The sequence below is a fragment of the Mustela nivalis genome (genome assembly GCF_964662115.1).
Source record: "Mustela nivalis genome assembly, chromosome: 11".
Lineage (NCBI taxonomy): Eukaryota > Metazoa > Chordata > Mammalia > Carnivora > Mustelidae > Mustela > Mustela nivalis.
In genome coordinates, this window is record NC_139030.1 from 35,538,375 (window position 1) to 35,559,893 (window position 21,519).

At 36.5% G+C, this 21,519-nt stretch overlaps 1 protein-coding gene across 3 annotated transcripts in view; it reads right to left on the bottom strand.

The window, feature by feature from the left end:
• Nucleotides 1–6,863: 6,863 nt before the first annotated feature.
• The window catches only part of ZNF804A (zinc finger protein 804A), a 287,373-nt gene continuing 272,717 nt past the window's right edge, over nucleotides 6,864–21,519 (bottom strand). For all 3 annotated transcript variants that reach the window (XM_082690937.1, XM_082690938.1, XM_082690939.1), the window contains 2 exons: nucleotides 13,215–13,345; nucleotides 6,864–10,998 (listed from right to left, as the gene is read on the bottom strand). In XM_082690937.1, coding sequence (XP_082547063.1) covers nucleotides 7,758–10,998; nucleotides 13,215–13,345 — 3,372 coding nt within the window. In that variant the 3' untranslated portion in view covers nucleotides 6,864–7,757. The remainder of the gene's footprint in view (nucleotides 10,999–13,214; nucleotides 13,346–21,519) is intronic.

The following is a 21,519-nucleotide window of genomic DNA, read 5'->3' on the forward strand; positions in this document are numbered from 1 at the left end:
AGTTATTAGCATGCAGTACAATATGCACTGGTTCCCAGGGAAAAGGAAGCAAGCATACAGTACTATAAAGCAGCTTCTGGGGGAAATTGGAGGGAGGGAGATAAACCATGAGAGACTGTGGACTCTTGGAAACAAACTGAGGATTTTAGAGGGGATGAAAGTGGGGGGTTCGGTGACCCTGGTGGTGGGTATTATGGAGGGACATATTGCATGCAGCACTGGGTGTGGTGTGTAAACAATGAATTTTGGAACACTGAAAAAATTAAATTAAAAAAATTATAACACACACACACAAATAAAAAAGCAGCTTCCAAGCTTCCAAGTAACAACTCATGAGATTTAGAACAACAACAACAACAAAACACTTCCTATCACTAAGCTCTGAGCTCACAGTTTATGGGTGGATTTAATTTAAGTTTGTGTATAGAAGTACTATAATGTGTTATTTTTTCATGTAGAGAAAATTTTATTTTTTTATTCCACTTAAAACTCCATAGTCAAAGCCATTTTTAAAAACATCCTTACTATTAGTAAACTCATTTTCCAGTCAAAATGCATAAGCTATTCTTGACATAGATGTGGACTCCAGCAACTTGACAATGTAACCATAATCAGCTTTAATAGCTACCTCCAGCTGTAGTACGTTTACCAGGATACAAATGCATTTCTAGAGAGTCCCCTCTATGTTGTCATGTTTAGAAATTATGCATATGAGAAAAATAATGTATGTCTTGTGAATACTGGGAAAACATTCTGATTCTCAATTTCACAAATAAATCTTTGTTTAGCAATTCAAAAAGATACTGTCAAAATAGTGTTATATGTTAACACAGCAGAAAGGGAATCATATTGGCAATTCTTAGGCATACAAAATGCAGTTAAAGTTGCTAGTACCTAAAATGTATTTAAAATATTACATTATGTTTCACTTTACCTAAGAAACAGTGTAACTTCACAAAGGTCATAGTCAGAATAGTTGCATTTCAGGACGGAAAATAGAAATCTCATCTCAGCAGAACATACTTCTATCATTTCTATCATTTTGTTTCAAGAAAACTGTTCTGGGGATGGAAGCCTCTTAACAAAATCTATCACCAGTTTTAGTTTTATCAATTTAATGTGAGGATTAATGTCTTACAAACTTCCATAAGTTAAAAGAATAGCCACTTGTAAAATAATTTTGATTTAAAAAAAAACATTGAAAATGTAAGTAGACTAGTTAAAACTCAAAACATTAATCTGAAACCTAGTTTTCAAAAGTGTGTTGTAAATTTAATATAGACTGCAACATTAAGGTACCTAAAATATTGGGTTTTTAGAAAATCCCTCTTCTTGAGTTTAAGATACGATGGCAGGGGCGCCTGGGTGGCTCAGTGGGTTAAGCCGCTGCCTTCGGCTCAGGTCATGATCTCAGGGTCCTGGGATTGAGTCCCGCATCGGGCTCTCTGCTCAGCGGGGAGCCTGCTTCCTCCTCTCTCTCTCTGCCTGCCTCTCTGCCTACTTGTGATCTCTCTCTGTCAAATAAATAAATAAATAAATCTTAAGATACGATGGCAATTTGTTAATAAGAAGCTAATGTGTAATATAAGTGAATGAACATTTAGAACTGACATAATCAACTTAGGTACAGAGGTTAGTTTCAATAAGTACAATTAGGAGAATAAAGACACAGTGTTCAGGTAGCAAGTTTAGGCAATAAAAAGAGGCTGGATCATTTGGGAGCAATGTAAAAGGGAACAACACAAAAACAATGTAACTTGAGAGCAATATGAACACCAGGTGGCATGTAATTTCTTCAGGACACAATATGGCAGTAGCTTGGAAGGAGACAAAGATTAGTGTTGTATAAAGTGGACCTTGGACTAAGTAGGGTAACCAATGAGCTTGGGTTTGCCAGCTAGCAGTCCAGTTGTTGAACTAAGGCAATGACCCAAGAGGAAATGGGCTGTTTCATACACGGACATTAGAATCTTGCCTCTAGCTCACTAAATTTTAGTTCTTATAGAGTGTGATGAAAATTCAGTTCTGGGAATAGTTGCTGGTTATAAAAATTAAATATATAAGAGAATAGGAGAACCTGCTTGGAGAAAATTAAAGGGTATATCTAAGTCCTGCCTTCAAAACTCCTTCACTTAGTGTATGGGTACCTCTCAAAAAACTGATACTTCCTGCCTATATTACTTATAAATGTATTAAAGAATAAAATAGAATTTATATTTGATGAGGGAATTAAAATAGTCTTAGAGATAATCAATATAAAAACATGGAAACAATATTAAACAAAAATTATGATTAATTCCATGGAAATGTGATGAGATCTATATTTTAAAATCTAAAATTTATTTTAAATATTTTTAAAGATTTTATTTATTTATTTGAGAGTGAAAGTGAGAGAGAGAGCACGAGAAGGGGCAGGTCAGAGGGAAAAGGAGAAGTAGACTCTCCGAGAGCAGAGAGCCTGACGCGGGCTCAATATGGGCAATCTGGGATGGATCGAGACCTGAGCAGAAGGCAGATGCTTAACTGACCGAGCCACCCAAAATTTATTTTAAATAGTATGAAGATACTGAAGATATAGAGAAGATGCTCTATAAAAATATAGAGAAGATGCTCTATAAAAACAATGGAGAGAAATTTATAAAAAAATAAAATGTAGCAATTAAAACCAGAATAAAAAAAATGGAAAATAATAGTAAGATATGTGAACAATGTATTCAAAATATTAGCACAAAATGATACAACAGGTAAAAAATATTAGATTAACTAAAAGTAAGATTTTAGGAGATGAGAAACAGAAGCAAAGTGTGTTACACTCTTTTTTTTTTTTTTTTTTTTTTTTTTTTTGCCTGGAGCATCCAGGTTCAAGCAGATTCTCAGCTCATGTTCTCAAGTACTCATGGCTGAGGGCAGGTGCTAGTCTACAATATGCATTTATGAATAAATAAAAGGACCTCGCTCGAGGCATTCAGCTCAGTGAGCAATGGTGCCTTTGTGTGGAAACAAAACAAAACAAAAGTCTCTTCCTCTGTACCAATGCAGACAGTGCTGCATAGGGGAGGGGGACACAATCTATGGAGCTGGTGGGTGGTGGGCTAGATTTCAGGCATGTTCGACACCTCAGAACACATCGCACAGCTTTTTCCTGCTGCCTCTCATGCAGGATCGTCGGCCTCAGCTGATGATATAAGTAAGCCTTAAAGTTTTATCTAATTTTATTTGTGAGAGAAAATAAACAGTTTATTGGAAAGCATCCCTGGTGGCAACTTTCACTTCCAGGACAGTGGCTCAGCTAGGCAAATAAGCAGAGGGGAAAACAGGTAAAAAGAATGAGAAATGGAGACTGCCACACAGTGGGGAGAAAAGGGCATCAGTGAATATAAATTCAATCCATTTGCTTGACTAATAATGAGCTAGCAAACTGGATGGCTAAATATAGGATTTTGCAGGTTTGCTCTTTTTTTTTTTTTTTTCTGGACTTGAATATCTGAATAATAGGACACTTTTATTCATTTATTTATCCCCCAAATCTAAGGTCTGATGTTTGATGACAAGCACTAAAAGAAAGGTGAAAGAAGATAGAAAGACAGACAGACAGATAGATGATAGACATAGTGAAGTTTATGCCTTCCTCCTGGGGTGGGATAAGGGTTCAAGTCATACTTCGATTATTAAACATGGAGTTCTATTTTAAATGATTCATAGCTCCTTTTAAAGGAAGTTCTTCAGGCCCCTGGGTGGCTCATTGCCTTTGGCTCAGGTCATGATCCTGGAGTTCATAAGTCAGTACCTCATCTCCATGCGGAGTCTGCTTCTCCCTTTGACCTACTTCCCTTTCATGCTCTCTCTCTCTCTCTCAAATAAATCAATAAAATCTTTATTTACTTATTTTTTTAATAAATAAAATCTTTTAAAAAATAAAAAATAAAGGAAGTTCTTCATGCTAAATGGTGTCTTGAAGTTCTAGTTTTTGGAGAAAATTACATTTTCATTTAAATGGATTTTGGATCATTTTGGAGTAAAAATGGATAATAGTTCTGGAACTTTGTAATATAGTCTGCATGGGTTAATTACATTCTTTCTAACTAATTTTCCCCCTCTCTTAGAGCAAACTTTAACTGACGGTTTCTTATGAGCCACATGTTATATTGCCTCAAGGAGCTCTTAATCTAGGGAGTTTGACAAAAAAGGTAATATATTCAACCCAATGTTGATAAGAAAATTTGGATACAGCATGTTATGTGACACTAGAGAACAGAAAACTAATTTATCTGGGGAGAGAGGGAACCTGGGGAAGAAGTCCAAAAAGAGACTTCCACTCAGGTTGAGTGTGACACACTACCAGTTATCTGACTAAAGATAAGTATGGGGAGGAAGGCATTCAGGATAACAGAACATGATCACACAAAGTTAAAAATAATTGTAACTAAGTAAATTAAAATGGCTTCTGAGGAGTGCTGGACTGGTGGTCCTGAATAGAGAGGAGGCCACCTAATTCACCATACATTTTCCATGACATTCTTAAGACTCTGATGTATATATTGAGAATGGTTACAAATTTATAATACGTTTTAAAGTAGGGAAGTGTCATAAAAAGTTTGCATTTTTTTTAAAGGTTTTATTTATTTATTTGACAGAGAGAGAGAGAGAGACAGAGATCACAAGCAGGCTGAGAGGCAGGCAGAGGCAGAGAGAGAAGCAGGCTCCCCGCTGAGCAAGGAGCCCGATGCGGGGCTTGATCCCAGGACCCTGATCATGACCTGAGCTGAAGGCAGTGGCTTAACCCACTGAGCCACCCAGGTGCCCCAAAAGTTTGCATTTTAAAATGTTTCCATGGCAGCAGAGGGCAGGATGGATAGTAGGAACGGGAAATTGAGGAAAGACACATTAATTTATAACACCAAGTAAGCAACTCAGCTTATGGTCTACTAGGACTAGAACGATACAAAGTGTACAGGCAGGAAAAAATTGAGAGAGAAAAAAAGTAAGGAAATAGAGCCAAAATGGTTCATTGATTGATTTGATGTAGGCATAACACTCTGGCTTCTGATTTGAAAAAAAGGATTTTGAAAAAAACACCTTTTTTTGTTTGTTTGTTTTTTGTTTTTTATAATGGCATTCTTAGAGTTTAGAAACACAAGACTATGGCCAGGTTTCAGTGGTATCTGTAATAAAGGATCTTGAGTTTGAGTTTTGAGTTCAAATACTTGGCAGATATTCAGATTGAGACATCCTGTGGACAGTCTGATATTGCTATTCAACTCATAAAAGAATTTGGAGATACAACTATATCTATATACCCAAATAGCTAGATACATATGAAAGAGAGAGATGGTAGTTGAAGTTAGGAAGGAGTTCCCTTACTGTCATCAAATGTGAATCCGTTTCTTATTTGGCTACAGTTACTTTTCATGTTCATATTTATTCTATATTACAAATCATTCATCTCTACAATAACAAATACTATAGCAATGCTTGTAACTAGCAGACTGGAGATGGTGTGTAAGAGATAGTATTGGAATCATTTACATTTCCCAACATAGAGAGGGTACAGTAATTTATTCCTAGATAGAACTGGAATTTTAGCTTCAGAATTTATGAACAAGCCATCATCCAGGGCCCAAACCTACTGCCAGTGTAAGCCTGTTCTCAAGCCCGACTCTTGCTATCATCAATATGCTCATGCCTAATGGTCCCCTGACCGCCTCATTGCATGTTGAGTCTACTCTGACTTAACCTGATTGCTTTGCTCATTGTTGATTTTCACTCCATCAGCTTGACTCACTTGATTCTGGGGTTGATGTTTTCAGAATAAATAACAAGGGTCTCATCATATATCCATTCTGAGTCCTCAATGTATCACAGATGTCCCAACTGTGTAAGCATCTCTGATCAAATATATCAAGTATTCAGATGAATTATGTAGAATCTGAATGATGTTGACATGCTTAACTCTCCTTCATTTCTTCTCCAGCCGTTTGATATCCATGAGAACCAATTCATTTATCTGTCAAGTTGAGTTTTAATAGTTTTAACCGACAACTTACCTCCTCAAACTTTTCAGAAATCTCTGTCATCTAACTAATAATTTGACCATAAGCAAGCAAGCATATTCTGTTATGCATAAGAGTTAAAGCATGCCTGACCATATCATTTAACAAAAAGAAATGCAAATGATGTCTACAGTGAAACTGAGAAGGAAAAGATCAGAGAAAAAAGGACTTAAAGAATAAGAACAGGAGGTAAGAGACGAACATGTTGGGATGAGAGAAGATGACAAAAGAAATTTTCCAAATTTAGTTCCCAATTTTGGAACATGTTTTCTCAGAACATTTGAAATGGAATTGCTTCCCTTACTATTTGTATCCTTCTTGGTCAATATAAAAGGGCATATGCAGTCTTTCACAACCATTTTTCAGGAAAACATTGAAATCTATTATTATTATTATGGCAAATAATCAAGAAAGTAAACAACCTAGTGACATTCCTAGTTTTCCTATTGAATAATTCTATTCTTTAGTACATGTAGAAGCCCTTGAGTGAATGATCAGGCAGAGGTCGTTGAGAATAAAGCAGACTCTGGAAGGGTGATGGAAATTTTCTAACAGTTCCTGGGTGATTTGGAAATACGATACAAACATCTCTCTAGATTTGCAGAAGGAAGGGCTATTTATTTACTCTCCTTCCCATTTCCAGATTCTCAATTAAAGAGTATATCCGATACAGATTGTGTTTATGCCATTCTGCCCAAGATGTTATATATGGGGAGTGATTTATTAATTAAACCCATTCCTTAATCCATACCAATATTACTATATACATATATTTCCTGTATCAATTAAAAATAAACATAATACATTCGAGAATTCTGACATACAAAAACGTTGTAAGAATTCATATTGTTTATTTGCTATTTCTTGTCTACTAGTGCTGTTGCACAGTTCCTGAAAGAATACTAGGTACTTGCATATTTTTGAGTTATCCCCCCCTCAATACTAACATTACTTTAACATAATTTCCAGGGTTTATTATCTAAAGGGTCAGTTGTTCAAGAAATATAGTAAACTCTGAGTATAAGCAACATTAGAACAAACAGAAAAACAAATGGTCCTGTTATACTTATTCCAAAGGAACGTATTACAGTTTAAATATTGATAGAGCTCCAAAGGTAATTTGTTGAGCCTCTGAGACTCAGAGATGCCAATGTACAGAAGAAACAATGTAAATCCAAAACCTACTGTTACTATACATTCCCAGGACAGTGAAAACGAACTAAAACAAAGTTTGATTTACTTAAATACTTAACAAAAATTTATTGCAAGAGATATATTTCACTGAATTTACATTTTCAAGGAACATGGTACAAAACGTAGTGCCATCAGCTTTGTCTAAACATTAAATAGGTGCAAATACACAAAGGTTAAAAAAAAAAACAAGGAGCATACTTTACAACATAAATTACAGTACTATAAATATATTTTATGTACATTATACATACTCTTAAGACACCATCTTAATATACAGCATATATTGTATTGGTTTGCAAACTATTCAGTGCCTTAATAATATTATATATCAGAAACTTAAGAATTTATTTGCATCATTACACTTACAGTAAATGATTTCATATCAATGAGGCCGTATTTTGGCTAGTTTATTTCCACCATTTAAGTAGGAAATTAATTATCCACTTAGATGAGCATTTACGCACATAGCAATCGTTTTCACACGAACATTTTCTCTCCCTCCTATGGCGATGACTAGAAGAGGGGCTGTAGTGGGATGACAGTAGGGTGTGGGGAAAGCAGAGAAGGAAAGAGGGCATGGGGTAAAGATGGGAAAGCCAGATGGCTAGGATGAAGAACCGAAGCTGGGATGATTGGCATCTGAGGAGGAGCAACAAAAGGTGGCTGGTTCCCAGGACAGAGCCGGGGTCCGACCGGTCCTACTGAGATCTGAGGTAAGGATGTTCTGGTGAGAGCCGGAGCTTGGGACAGAAACTGTTGGTGGGGCTGAAGCACTTTGAAGGTCCCCGCGGCCGCGGCGGCGGCGGCGGCGGCGGCGGCGGCCGCGTGCTGCTGCAGAACCGCGTGGTGGAGCGTGGTTACAGAGGTAGAACAGAAGGGCTGCTGCAGAGGCAGAGGCTGCAGAGGTGTGCTAGGGGGTGGGAGAGCCGCTGCGGGAAACGTAAATTTGACCTTGTTGGCCAGCATGTTGGGCGGGAGGATGTGCTGGTAGACCTCGCAGGGCAGATTTCGGAATTTCTCGTGGTTTTCTATTGGGATCAGAAGTGCCTGTTCCGGTAAAGCTAAGGGAGCCAGGATTTGCTCCGTGGTTACAAAGGTGTGACCGCTGACGTGTGCTTCCTTGAACGGTAAGGGCGGCTGTGTGTGAAGGATTCCCGAATTAAAACGCAGCCACTCCGCGGGCGCCTCGTTCATCTTTCCTTGCGGGAGGGCGTCCGCCAGTTCGTAATGGCACAGGTGGGATTTCGGTTGTGGCTGCCTCAAGTTCCTTTCAGGGTGAGGCACCTTGAAAGGAATTGGCTTCTCCTGCATATTTATATCCTCACTTCTTTCTTTGTGTTCCAGCAAGGCATTGTCCATTTCTTTTTTCGTTGGGGCGCTGGCTGCGTGGACAGATGTGGCGTGTTCGTGGGAAGTGTCTGCCGAGGCCCCAGAAGTGGTTTCCAGCGCTAAAGGCTCAGCCCCTCCACTGGCTTCAGGAGGAAGGGGGCTGCCCGGGTGCAAAATTTGCTCCTCTTCTCCTTGATCTGTTTGGTCTGAGTTCTTCCCAGGGTTTGCACTGTCTTGTGGTTTTGTTTCCCCTTTTTGGTCTTGGCCTACTAACTCATCCTGGTGACCTAAGGAAGAATTGCCTTTCCTGGGATAATCGGTGTTCTCTCTGAGTTCAAAAGCTTCCATTCCCGTATGGAATCGGCTTCTTTTTCTCCTCCGCTTCCTTTTAGGCCTACAGGGAGCAGAAGCCCGTGGTGGTCTCCAAAACTCCTCTGGTAAATAATTCTGTCGATTTAAGCTTTCATCTGAAGAATAAGAATATGAATGTTGTCTACGTTTTCGATGGAATCTTTCTGATTCGTTAATGAGAGAATTATAACCTCTTTTAACAGCCTGGTTCTGACTCAGGCAGCTCATGTCGTTTTGAAGAACTAGGCATCTGTGATCCTGACTGCAGCTGGACATTTTGGCTTTCCAACTACAGTAAGTTCTGGAGTAAGTTAAATTATGTTTCCCAGAATGTATCATTGTTGGATTGGGTTGTTCATTTAAAACAACCGAGTTCTTTGTACCGTGATTTTTAGAACTGATTGCATCATTACTATTATGTTCAGTGTTCTGGGTTTTACACATTTCTTCATTGTCACTTATGTATATGGATGATGATTTGGGCCTTTTATCAGGTAACTGATGTGAGTCCAATAATTGCTCTGCAGCTAGACAGTGCTTTTCTGAAATTGTTTCCAGTAGATTTTTTCTAGTTATATCAGTATAACTATTTTCTGATTCCATTTTGAAGCTAATTTCTGATTCTTTGGTTTTCTCCCCATGGTGATGCTGACATAATTTTTTTCTTTTTTTCTTCCTTCTACTTTTATGGAACCAGTGTTCATGAGTATCTTTCAACCTTATTTTGTTATATTTCTCATCTGGAGTATCCTGTTTCATTTGATTTCTGGTAAAGTTGTGTTTTTTTGTTTTTCTGATCCTACAGGAAATATTTCTATTCCTTAGACCCATAGTCTCATTTTTTCCAGAATTACAGTTATTGAAGAGAGTATCATCAACCGGAGGAAGAGTGACTCGGGGGCATTCATTTCTGCTACCTCCAACATCATAATCAATGAGTCCCGCAACAGATGTGTTCTTGCATTCTGAAACTGGTCTCTTGCAAATGTCTTCTCCTTTCTGCTGAAAAGAAAGATCATTTAAGGGCAGCTTATTTTTATATAGATTGTTGTTTAATTTAGTGGCCTTGAAGTCAAAACAGAGAGGATTACAGCTATAGGAAATTGATGGTTGAGTAGTTGTATAAATCAACATTTCTGATGGCCACTGAAGGATTGTGGATCCATCTTTGTTAAGAACCGGTACAAAGGGCTCACATGGTCTTTTGGATAAATCTGTTTTTTTATGTAAGCTTATATTTTCCTCTTCAAAATTTGAAGGGGCCAACATCTCAGGGCCATAATTTTTATTTGCAACTTCAACTGTAGACTCATCATTGTTCTTAACAGCTTCTTCTGTGGTAGCTTGCAAAGATAAGCAATCATTAGCTAAATCAAGAACTGTGGATTTATTTCCTAACAATTCAGAACTGTTATCACTCGTAGTTATGTCTTCATTAATAATAATATCTTCCAGTGGTATTTGATCTGCTAATGGGACTGAATTTTGGCAATTATCTGCATCAGAAGATAGAGGGATTTGAAACTGGCAAAATGAAGGTAATGAAAATGTATCTTTTTCACTAGAAACTTCTTTCATCTCTTGAGTTCGAGCAGTTTCTTTGTCAATACACATTCCTTCTGGTGGAAGAAAAGAGTTAGCTTTCTCCTCAGAACTCAAAAGCACATCTGTTGGTGAAGATAGTTGAAGATGACAAGCACCAGGCACAAATCTACTTTTTCTGCTAAATCCTTTTTCCACAGAGGCATCATCATTGTATTCAGAGAAGGCTGCAGCTGAGGACTCCAGCTTCACGGAAGCTTTCTTTGGAAATGCAAAAGAAAAGCCAATTTTGTGTCTGTGGATTCCTTGGGCTTGATCCCCAAGTTGGTTATTTTTTGCTGTAATATTTGTACTTTCTGGATCTGCAGCAACAGCGGTAACATCTTTAGTATTCTCTTCACTATGAATCAAAGTATATTTGAAATCTTCCTGGTTATTAACTGCATCCACAACAACTCTTTGGGAAATTTCATTACAATTTTCTTTCACAGTAACAGTTGTTGACTTGAACATGGGGCCACTTCCAGGAGCACTACAAAAAGAAAAGTGTATATTAGATCAGACACTTTTGACAAAAAAATATCCAAACATTTATATTTTAGAAATGTCATTATAAGATTTCTTTTTCAAATTTTAAAATCTTTGTAAGAGAATTACTTTCATATAGCATAGGTCCCTTCCTTAGAGCTACAACTACATTTAGTTATTGTTACTATTTGGGATAACTTGGTCATGCTGTGTTGAAGTTACTTTCACAGTCGTTAACAGCTGTGTTGAGGACACTCCTGTGCTCTCAACTCATGCTTCCTGATCAAGTTTCTTTAGACTCATGGTCTCTTCAGTGGTATTTTGGAGTATTGTAGAATTGCTAAAGTAAAATTATTTAAATTTGCCAATACTTAATATCATTAATACTATATGGAGAATATGAACAAAGGTTAAAAAAAATTATGACTTCAGAAGGGCTGGGGATTCAGTTCAATAATTCAATCCAGCTAGTATTTACTGAAGTCTACCCCAGGCCAAGGAGAATGTTGCAGTGCAAAACTAACTAAGAGATAATACTAACTTCAGAAATTTTTTTAGACTTGTTATTCTTAATATTTAAAAATTACCCTGAAGTTAAAAATAATATCATAATATATAGTAAGTATAGGACAAATGATTACTTAAGATATAATTTCTATTTGTCATTGCAGTACACCGTAAATAGTGGGTTCTTAATACAAAGAAGATACTATACTGTCTGGCATATAAAAAAGGGGCTACCTGAATATCATCTTTACTGAAACAGAATCACGGTGTGCAGAATTTTCCATTCTATTAAAGTTAGTTTCTTAAAAGTTATAAATGCCCCATAATTTTTTTAGCTGAATATTTTCTTTACCTAATCTTTAACACAATGGCCTGTTTCACTACCATATTTGATATTAAGAAAAAATACTGTTTTATACTTTGCACATCTTTAGAGGCCCCAAATTAAAGGGAAAAGTGTGTGTGTGTGTGTACCATGAAATATGTACTATTGTTGAAGAAAGTAATTTAGATAAGAAGTTTTGCTTATTTTTTTCTTTTTTTAAAAGGTTTTATTCATTTATTTGAGAGAGAGAGAGAGCACAAGCAAGACAGCACAAGCAGGGGACAACAGAGGGAGAGGGAGAAGGAGAAGCAGGCTCCCCACTGAACAGGGAGCCCAATGCAAGCCTGTATCTCAGGACCTGGGATCATGACCTGAGCTGAAAGCAGTTGCTTAACCATCTGAGCCACCCGGGGGCCCCAGTCTTGCTTCTTTTTGTGCATATCTTACTATCAACTCTAGTTTTCTCAATGTATTAGAATTTTACATCTACATTGGAATGCTTCTTTAGGACTTTAAAGTGCATAGGCCCTATGATTCTCTATAACATTAACTTGCACTTGTATAATTTTTCACTTATTACCACAGAGAGTAAAAATAAATGATTGGTATGATTGAATAGCAGTTGTGTTTGTTTTTAAGTTTCCCAGAGGATTCAAAATACAGTTAAATTTTGATTTTTCCAAACTTGACATCCCAAAGAATGTTATGATATGGCAATATATTCTCTATCACTTGTCTTGGGGTAGGTGGAGAAAACACTCTAAAAAGCTATCTCCTTTTTATAACAGTTTCTTGGCCTGAATTATAAATTCTGAATTGTAACACTATAGCTGTTCACTGTTAGAAACAGGTCAAAGTAACAGAGTTTTGAACTTCTAACAGTTGTAACTTTATTCACAGTGAAATTAATTTTGACTTGACTCTGAATTTTATAAGGTCTTCCTAACTTTTATTTATTTTTTTTTTGTAGAAGATACTTTCAAATAAAAGTTCCCCAAATTTTCATTTTAAAAAAATTTTTCCTCTTAAAACTCCTTTTTGAACAAGGTCATGAGATGGTGCTCTGTTCTCTTCTTCAATCAAGTATTTAGAATTTCCAGTAAGAAACAGAATGGTTTTCAGCTAAGTGCAAATATCAGAGTAACATGAAATTAATTTTTTTGAAAAGTAAAATTATAGGAATATTTTTTTTATTGAAATGTGCAATAAACAGTTGTTTGCATAAAATTCAAATGACTGTCTACAGCTCACAGAAAGTCATGAAAATGTGACTATCTTATTCTGGGAACAGAAATAAATAGGATTGTGCCCTTTATTTCTATGTCCTTTTTTTTTTTTTTTTTGGTCATTATGCTTTAAGAAAACTTAAGATTTCATAGCACACTCACCACACAGTTTCCTTTCTTAGCTCGGCCAGCTTGTGCAGGCGTTGGAGTGCTTTTTCCTGTTTTCTTTCATCTTTCCTGGATTTAGATGCTACATTTCGAGCAAATTCCCTTTGTTTCAGTTCTTTGAGCCTCTATTAAGAAATATGGAAATGATTAGTGGTATTTGGCTCTATGGCAATTTTAAAACTATTATTATTATTCTTGGAATTTTCCAGTACATTATCTATGACCTCATCTAAGGAAAATACATTTGTGCCAATTCACTTCTAGTAAAAATATTTTTTGTATCTTTGGCTTGTGAAAATGCCAAAGAATGTTATTACATTATATTAAGGATATAGCTAAGCCTTAGCTAAATTGAAATTGAAAACTTTCATCTCTGCTTACTGATTTTTCTGCCAAGATTCTGTGCCTAATTCACATGGAAGTGTTGGAGCCTTGTAAACTCCTAATTTTCAAACAAATTTAATTAGCTTGTATGTTTCAATTATATATCATAAAATTCATCATTTTGATATGCTGCATATTAGAAAGGTATCTGGCCCTTTTCACATTTTCTAAGAAGAATAAATGTTTTATGTTAATCAATAAGGCATATAAACTCTATTTATGCAATTTAAAACAATCTCTCCTTTCAAACATCAGCACATTCCCCAAGTAATTCAAGATCTGGGAAGAAAAGTGATAGTGATTTTTAGAAATTCTTTTTACACTGGGCATAGTTTTCATTTGTAATAAAGGAGTTCATTTTGGGGGGGTTAAAAGCATTTTGGCCAGAAAAAGAGAATGTCAACTTGAATAGAATTGATAAATAGACATGTTTGTGGCATGATTTAAGAGACACCATAGTGGTCCCATGCCTCAAATATTTTCACTATAGTCTTCCAGAGATAGAGTATATAGTTATTAAAAATAATTAAAGTAATATTATTTTTCTCATGAAGACTTATGGTGTTATGCATTTGTGATATGTCAGAGTCTTTGAGTAGGACTCTAAGATAATAAAGCATACACAAATTACATTTTTATGAAGTGATTGAATAAAGTCTTAATAAATGTCTTATACATATACACTGGTATATGCCAGGGGCTTAAAACAATGCCTGGTATATAAAATGCCTGATCAATAAATAAGTGTTGGTTTATATGTGAATCACTTAGATCCTCCAAATTGGGAAATTTCTGGCCTCTAAAAAAGTTAGTCATACTGATGAAATAATGTCAGACCCCTGGTGATCTTGAATTATATCTACTTAATTTCACTTACACAGAACCATAACTTAAGCTTCAAGTAATTTCTAATATTTGAACTAATCGGATATATATAAGGTGTGTATATATGTATATACATAAGATTATTCCAGATTAAAGAATAATTACTTTAAAATACTATAGAATATTGATCATGAAAAAAATCTAGAATTTGAGTATAATAGGGCAAAAATGTTTTAACTCTAAATTTTAGGTCTTCATAATCTTGGTCAGCTCCATTTCCTAAAACTTTGAAGTCATAGCAAGCAAGACTTTTTTTTTTTTTTTTAAAGATATATTTTTTTTAAGATTTTATTTATTTATTTGACAGAGAGAAATCACAATCAGATGGAGAGGCAGGCAGAGAGAGAGGAAGGCAGAGAGAGAGGAAGGGAAGCAGGCTCCCTGCTGAGCAGAGAGCCCGATGCGGGACTCGATCCCAGGACCCTGAGATCATGACCTGAGCCGAAGGCAGCGGCTTAACCCACTGAGCCACCCAGGCGCCCCAGCAAGCAAGACTTTTATTCAAAGATAATTATTGAGCACTAGCTCTGTTAAATAGCTGTTAAATGGCTGGGATTTAAGAAAAATATTAAACAAAATGTCTTTATCTTTATATGGTTTGTGTCCATGTGTCTGTGAGTGTGTAAGTATATGTGAGTATTTGTGTATATGTGTTTTTTGGAAATAAAAGAACAAATACAGGAAGAGATAACAGCAGTCATTGATTTAGGTATTTTTACTGTGCAAGGACAGTAAGAGGACAGTAAAGACAGAAGAGGGGTGCCCAAAAAATCCCAAGAAGGTTACCTGGGAAAAGTGATATCTGATTTGGATCTTCAAGGATATAAAAAAACACGAAGAAGAAGGGTTGGATGTTGGAGGAGAGATAATAGTTCAGGGAAATTTTATGTAAATGTAGAAAATAGGAGCATGCATATACCAAAAAAAAAAAAAAAATGCAGAAAGAGAGAAGTATGGTTAAAGAAGATTGTGTGTGTAGAAGTGATGAGAATTGATGAATTATAATATCTAACCAAACCAAACCTGTCTATCACATTATGAAATGTGACTGGAGGAAACACTGCAGGATTTTAAACAATGCAGTGCTACAATGGGATTTTCATTTTGTCAAGAACCATTTGTCATCAGTGTGCATGAAATTTTGCTGTGGAACAATTTTAAAGATAAGGGGATGCATAGGTAGGATACTATAGTACTTTAGGTAAGGAACACTAAGAACCTTTTCTATGGCAGTTGCAGTAGGAAAAAAAAACTAGAATTGGTGACTTATTTGATGTGCATAATTGAGTGGCCTAAAGGGCATTACCTTTACTGAGAAATACTACTTGCCATTTCAAGAAAGAGGCATTCAATCAAGAGAGGGTTTGTGTGCTAGGAGGAGGATGCTAACAGAGAATTTGAAAGAAAATAGAAACAATTCTCTAAATATTTAAAGAATCAAAGTGTCAAATGAAATAAAGCAAAAAAAAAGTTGAAAAATCAGTGTAAGAATGTTCAGAAGATTTTTAACTCTTATTTTTAAATAATGATATTTTAACAAATTGAGATAGTTTATTTCCTACATGATCCTTTGGGAGACAGCAGATGACAAACAAGAAAGTTAGACTGGACTATTTTTATTAAAATCTCTAGGATACAAATTAATTTCTATTACATATAGGTATATAGATAGTAAATTAAAAATATAATGTTTCTGACATAAGGCAAGCTTTTTTTTTTTAAAGATTTTATTTATTTATTTGACAGAGAGAGATCACAAGTAGGCAGAGAGGCAGGTAGAGAGAGGGGCGGGGGGAACCAGGCTCCCCATGGAGCAGAGAGCCCAAGAACTCTGAGATCATGACCTGAGCGGAAGGCAGAGGCTTTAACCCACTGAGCCACCCAGGTGCCCCAAGGCAAGCTTCTCTAAAGCAAGTATATGAAATGCCAAGAGTTTCCTATTGTTTCAGATTAACCATTATGATTTAAATTAACCAGTTTCTATTGACATAGTAGTTAAAGATCAAGGAGTCCGTCAATTACCAAATGCCAGTACCCTGTGTTTACTGTGAGTGAGTGAGTGATTGATGTGGCTGGAATCAGACTCTGGATGTGCATTTAGAGAACTGTGTATATTTAGAATGTAAATGTTGCTTTAGTCTTGTAGAGGTTGTCAAGATACACCAAACTACATTCAAGTGTCCCTACTGATGTCAGTCTCCTTCTGTGGACAAATAATTCTCTTATCTCAGTGATGTGATATCAAGATAAACGAGCTTGCCTAACATTGATGGTCTAGCCACAGGGCTTATAGGCCAAATACTTTGGTTAGTTTTAGGCTAGAATTTATCAGCCTTGATAACTTTCTTGGATTTTCCTATAGCAAAAATAAACTCTTATATCATATTTTCTATCTTGTAGAGTAATTTTGAAAGGTAAATAATAGAAACTGAGTAAATGCTTTTGAGAATCCCAGCTGGAAAGAAAACTTAAGTTCAAGTTCACACAAAGAAATATACAAGATAATACCCGTGAGACTTATAGAAATATCAATGCTATTTCAAAAGTTCCCTGAACAATTTATTGAAAGTCACTCAAAAGAAATTCTTAGTGATAAATGTCAGGACAGAGATGACAGACAGTAAGAATTAGAAAATTAGAAGAATATTAAAAAGAATTTGTGGGAAGATATGGTCTAGCCCCAGCATTATAAAACAAATTACAATGTACACTGGCATATGATTCTATGTTTTGGAAATATACAAATAGAGAAAAACAGAATCAATATCTTTTGGTAATACTATCTCAGAGGGTTTAGTCTACTTTTCACTGATTTAATTCTATTCGTCTATAAAGAACCAAAATGTTGTAAAGACAACACAGGTCATTGATCCTCAGATATGGTCTCAGGAAACTCATGGAATTGGATGGGTGGGAAAGTTATGATTCTGGCCTCAAGTTAGTGGTGGTGTTTTCAGAGACTGGCAAAACTTTAAACAATGTGAGTGCTGTGAAGTGTGTAAACCTGGCGATTCACAGACCTGTACCCCTGGGGCTAATAATACATTATATGTTAATTAAAAAAAATTTTAAACAATGTGAGAAAAAGTGATAGAAAAAGAGAGAGAGGAAGAGAGAACTATTTAGATAACTCATCATTTTGTGCTTGGCATTTAAGTAAATTACACTGTTTTATAATTGCAAACCAAACTTCCATGAATATTCTCATATTTTGTACACTTGTCTAATTGCATCCAAAAATCGGTTCCCACAAACAAAACTGTTGGAATAAAAGATATGCATTTGTACTTTTTGAGGTTTTCTAAGCTGCTGTTCCCAACTTTAAACTATTTTTGTACTCCTCTCAATTGTATATAGGAGTATACATCATATCCAATATTGGGTAGCATCACTCAATTCATTTAATTAATAGGCAACAAATAATATATCCTTAGTGTTTTGCCTATAATTCTTTTGTTTCCTAGGGAAGCTGGACTATTTTTATATACATATTAGCCACCCATATTTCATCTAGAATTGATATTGTTCCTTAAAATTTATTAAGCAATATTGCATATGTTACTTTGCTTGGGTCTGAAAATAAACATATAAACAAACATGGTGAAAATTATGATCTGTATTTAGAGAAAGCAAAACTGAAGCTGAGCAGATTTTAGAGACTAGTCCAGAATCGCATGGTAGAACCAGGACTGGAATCATGATTTCCTGGAACATTTCTTATGATTTATCTCCTATATTTATGCCGCTCTATGGTTTTCAAGCTGTGCTTTTAGGTTGGGCTGACTTGGCTGCGAGGCATATAACCATTTATCTCTCAGCAAGTATTAATTGAGTGTACACTACGTGTCAGCTGTTATTCTAAGCACAGTCGATACATCTGTGACAGAAGAAAAAAAGCCCGTTTGTTTCTTGAAATGTTTATGAGAGTTGAAAAAGACATATTAAGACATATATAAATAAGTTAGTTGTATACTTCAGGACACAGTGAAAATTCGGTGGGAGAAACAAAGTTAAACAGAGTTCATGCAGCAAGGGGAGAGATACCAACTTACAACACAGTGATGAGGGAAGGATTTCTATTAGCTGACTTTTCTGTTTCTGTTTAACAATGACCATAAACTTAGTGGCTTAAAATAGCACAGATTTATTATTTCACAGCTTCTGTAGGTCAGTAGGCTTTGCTCAATCAAGGTGTTGGCCAGGCTGCATTCTCATCTGCAGGCTTGTCTTGGAAAAAATAATCTCCCAAGCTCCTGGAAGTTGTTGGTAGAATCCATTTCCTGTGGTGGTAGGATAGAGAGCCCCGGCTTCCTATCACCTGGCAGCCAGAGCCATTCTCAGCAACTGGAGCTGCCGGGAGTTTCTTGCCCCGTGACCCACTCACAAGCTATCTTACAATATGGCAGTTCTTCACCATCAGCAAGGAAGAGTCTCCATTCTGCTGAGACTGAGTCTTTTTAAATTTTTTTTTTTAAGATTTTGTTTATTTATTTGACAGGGACAGAGACAGTGAGGGACAGAACACAAGCAGGGAAAGTGAGAGAGGGAGAAGCAGGCTTCCCATTGAGCAGGGAGCCCAACGTGGGGCTCAATCCCAGGACTCTGGGATCATGACCTGAGTTGAAGGCAGACACTTAACCACTGAGCCACACAGGCACCCCTGAGACTGAATCTTATATAATACAATCTATATAAAGCAACCTAATTAATGGAGTTTTTTCCCCCCTATTTTATCAGTTAGAAACAAATCACGGCTTCTATCCACATTCAAGGAAAGACTAAATGGGGGTCAACTCAGGGTGTGTCCCTCATAGAAGGTGTGTCTCCTCATTGAGAAGGTGATATTTGAGTAAAGACTGTGCTCTCCTCACACAGAGTAAAAGGAGTAGTGAAGTGCAGATTATTTTGTTTTGATTACTGTTCCTAGCTGTGTGTTAGCACTGACATTCCTTAGCTGCAAGTTTATAAAGGGTGGGAAAAGAATGATCTGAACCACAACACTAGGCAAGTGACCAATGATAGAGGAGGAAAAAAGTCAGGTGTAGTTTCCAGATAGTTCTTCACTATATGCAGTCACCACCCAAAGTGGAAAGTGCAGCATCACTGCTTGAGGGACATCCCTCAAGGAGAGTGATGAAAGGAAATCCTCCCAGTGTACAAACTTTGAATCAGTGTTGTTTATTTTTATTAGGAGGAGAAATGGCCAGAAGAGATATACTGATCCATGGGCTGTCGCCCATAGGTTGGCTGGATAATTAGAAACTTGGGAGGAACATAACTGAAAAATTAGTGACAAGGAGGTCTGGGGAAAGGTATGTGGCTAGATCCCTTTGAATGGTCTAAGAATCTGAAGATATTTGTGTCCTGTGTGAATGCTCCACAAAGGATCACCTCAGTAGAAGACGATTTTTACATTAATGTAGATAGGATAACCTGTTCTGTGAATACCACACAGTCTGTCTCCTCAACCACCCCTGTCGCTGCCCAATGAGCTCATGAACAAAGTGGCTATGGGGCATGGATGGTGGTTATACATGGGGTCAGCAATATGGATTTCCACTCAGCAAAGATGACTTGTCTATAGCTACCTCTGAGGGCCTCAACTGCCAGGAACAGAACTCAGTAATGAGCCAAAATGAATGAACAACAACAACAACAACAATAACAAAAACCCCAAATAGAAACATACTCATAAATACAGAGAACAAACTCATTGTTATCAGAGAGGAGGTGGGTGAGATAATAGGTAAAGGAAATTAAGAGGTACACACTACCAGTTGTAAAATATAATTAGTCACAAGAGTGTAAGTCCAGCATAGGGAATATTGTCAACAACATTGTAATAACTTTGTATGGTGACAGATGGTAACTAGACTTAATCATGGTGATCATTTTATAACATTGAATCATTACACTGCATACCTGAAACTAATATAATATTGTATGCCAACTTCAATTAAAAAATTTTAAAAAAAGTGGAAACAAAACAAATTAAAAACAGTGAGCCCTCAATATGGTACTGTTTTCCCAGGGGTGATCAGCCAATTCCCTCAGGGCAGGTTGATTAAATTGGGACAGCTTCCTTCATGAAAATGGCCGTCTTTTGTTCTTCCTCTAGATATGGACCTGTCATTTCTCCATGCAATGCTTTTGCCAAAACTATAGTCCATGGACTTATAAAATGCCTCATTTACAATCATGGTAAACTACCCAGCTTGTTTTTGATCAATGAACTCACTTCACCACAAATATAGAGTGACAATGGGCCTATGTTCATATAACTCATTGATCTTATTGTGCTCCCTACCACCCTGAAGTAGTTTATTTGATAGAATGGTGGAATGGCCTTTTGAAGATTCCGTCATAGCTCTTTCTAGGCAACAATACCTTGAATGGCTGGAGCACCATTATCTAGGATGCTCTGAATGAGTATCCAACATATGGTGATGTTCCTTTCATAACTAGATTGAAAGGTTAAAAATCAGGGTGTACAAATAGGGATGGTACCACTCAACCCTTTAGGAATGAAAGTTTGGGTCACTTCACAGGAGAAAGAACCATAACCAGCTGATGTGCTTGCTGAAGGCAAAGGGAATAGGAGGTGGAAGAAGGCAGATATAAATACCAACAACAACATGAGACTAGTTACAGAAGTGAAGACTGTAATTGTCATGGGCATTTATGAATATATATACTCTTTATTTTCTTCCCTCCTTTATCTTATTATATAACATAAGATGTATCTAATTTACACCATAGTATTTAAATATTAACTTTACATCATAGTATTAAAATTCTAGGATATCAACGAGAAGAGTGAACACCACCCACCCAACCACTCTGCATCCTCCTCTGAGGCCTGAATGTGTTTTTGGTTGTAAACAGCATAGTTGAATCATGTTAGGAAGCATATGACCTGTAAAGATTGCCTATGGGTGAGAAGTTGATGAGGAGTGGACTTGTGATGGTTAACAGTATGTGTCAACAAGGCTTGGCCATATATTTGATCAACTATTTGGTCAATATTTGG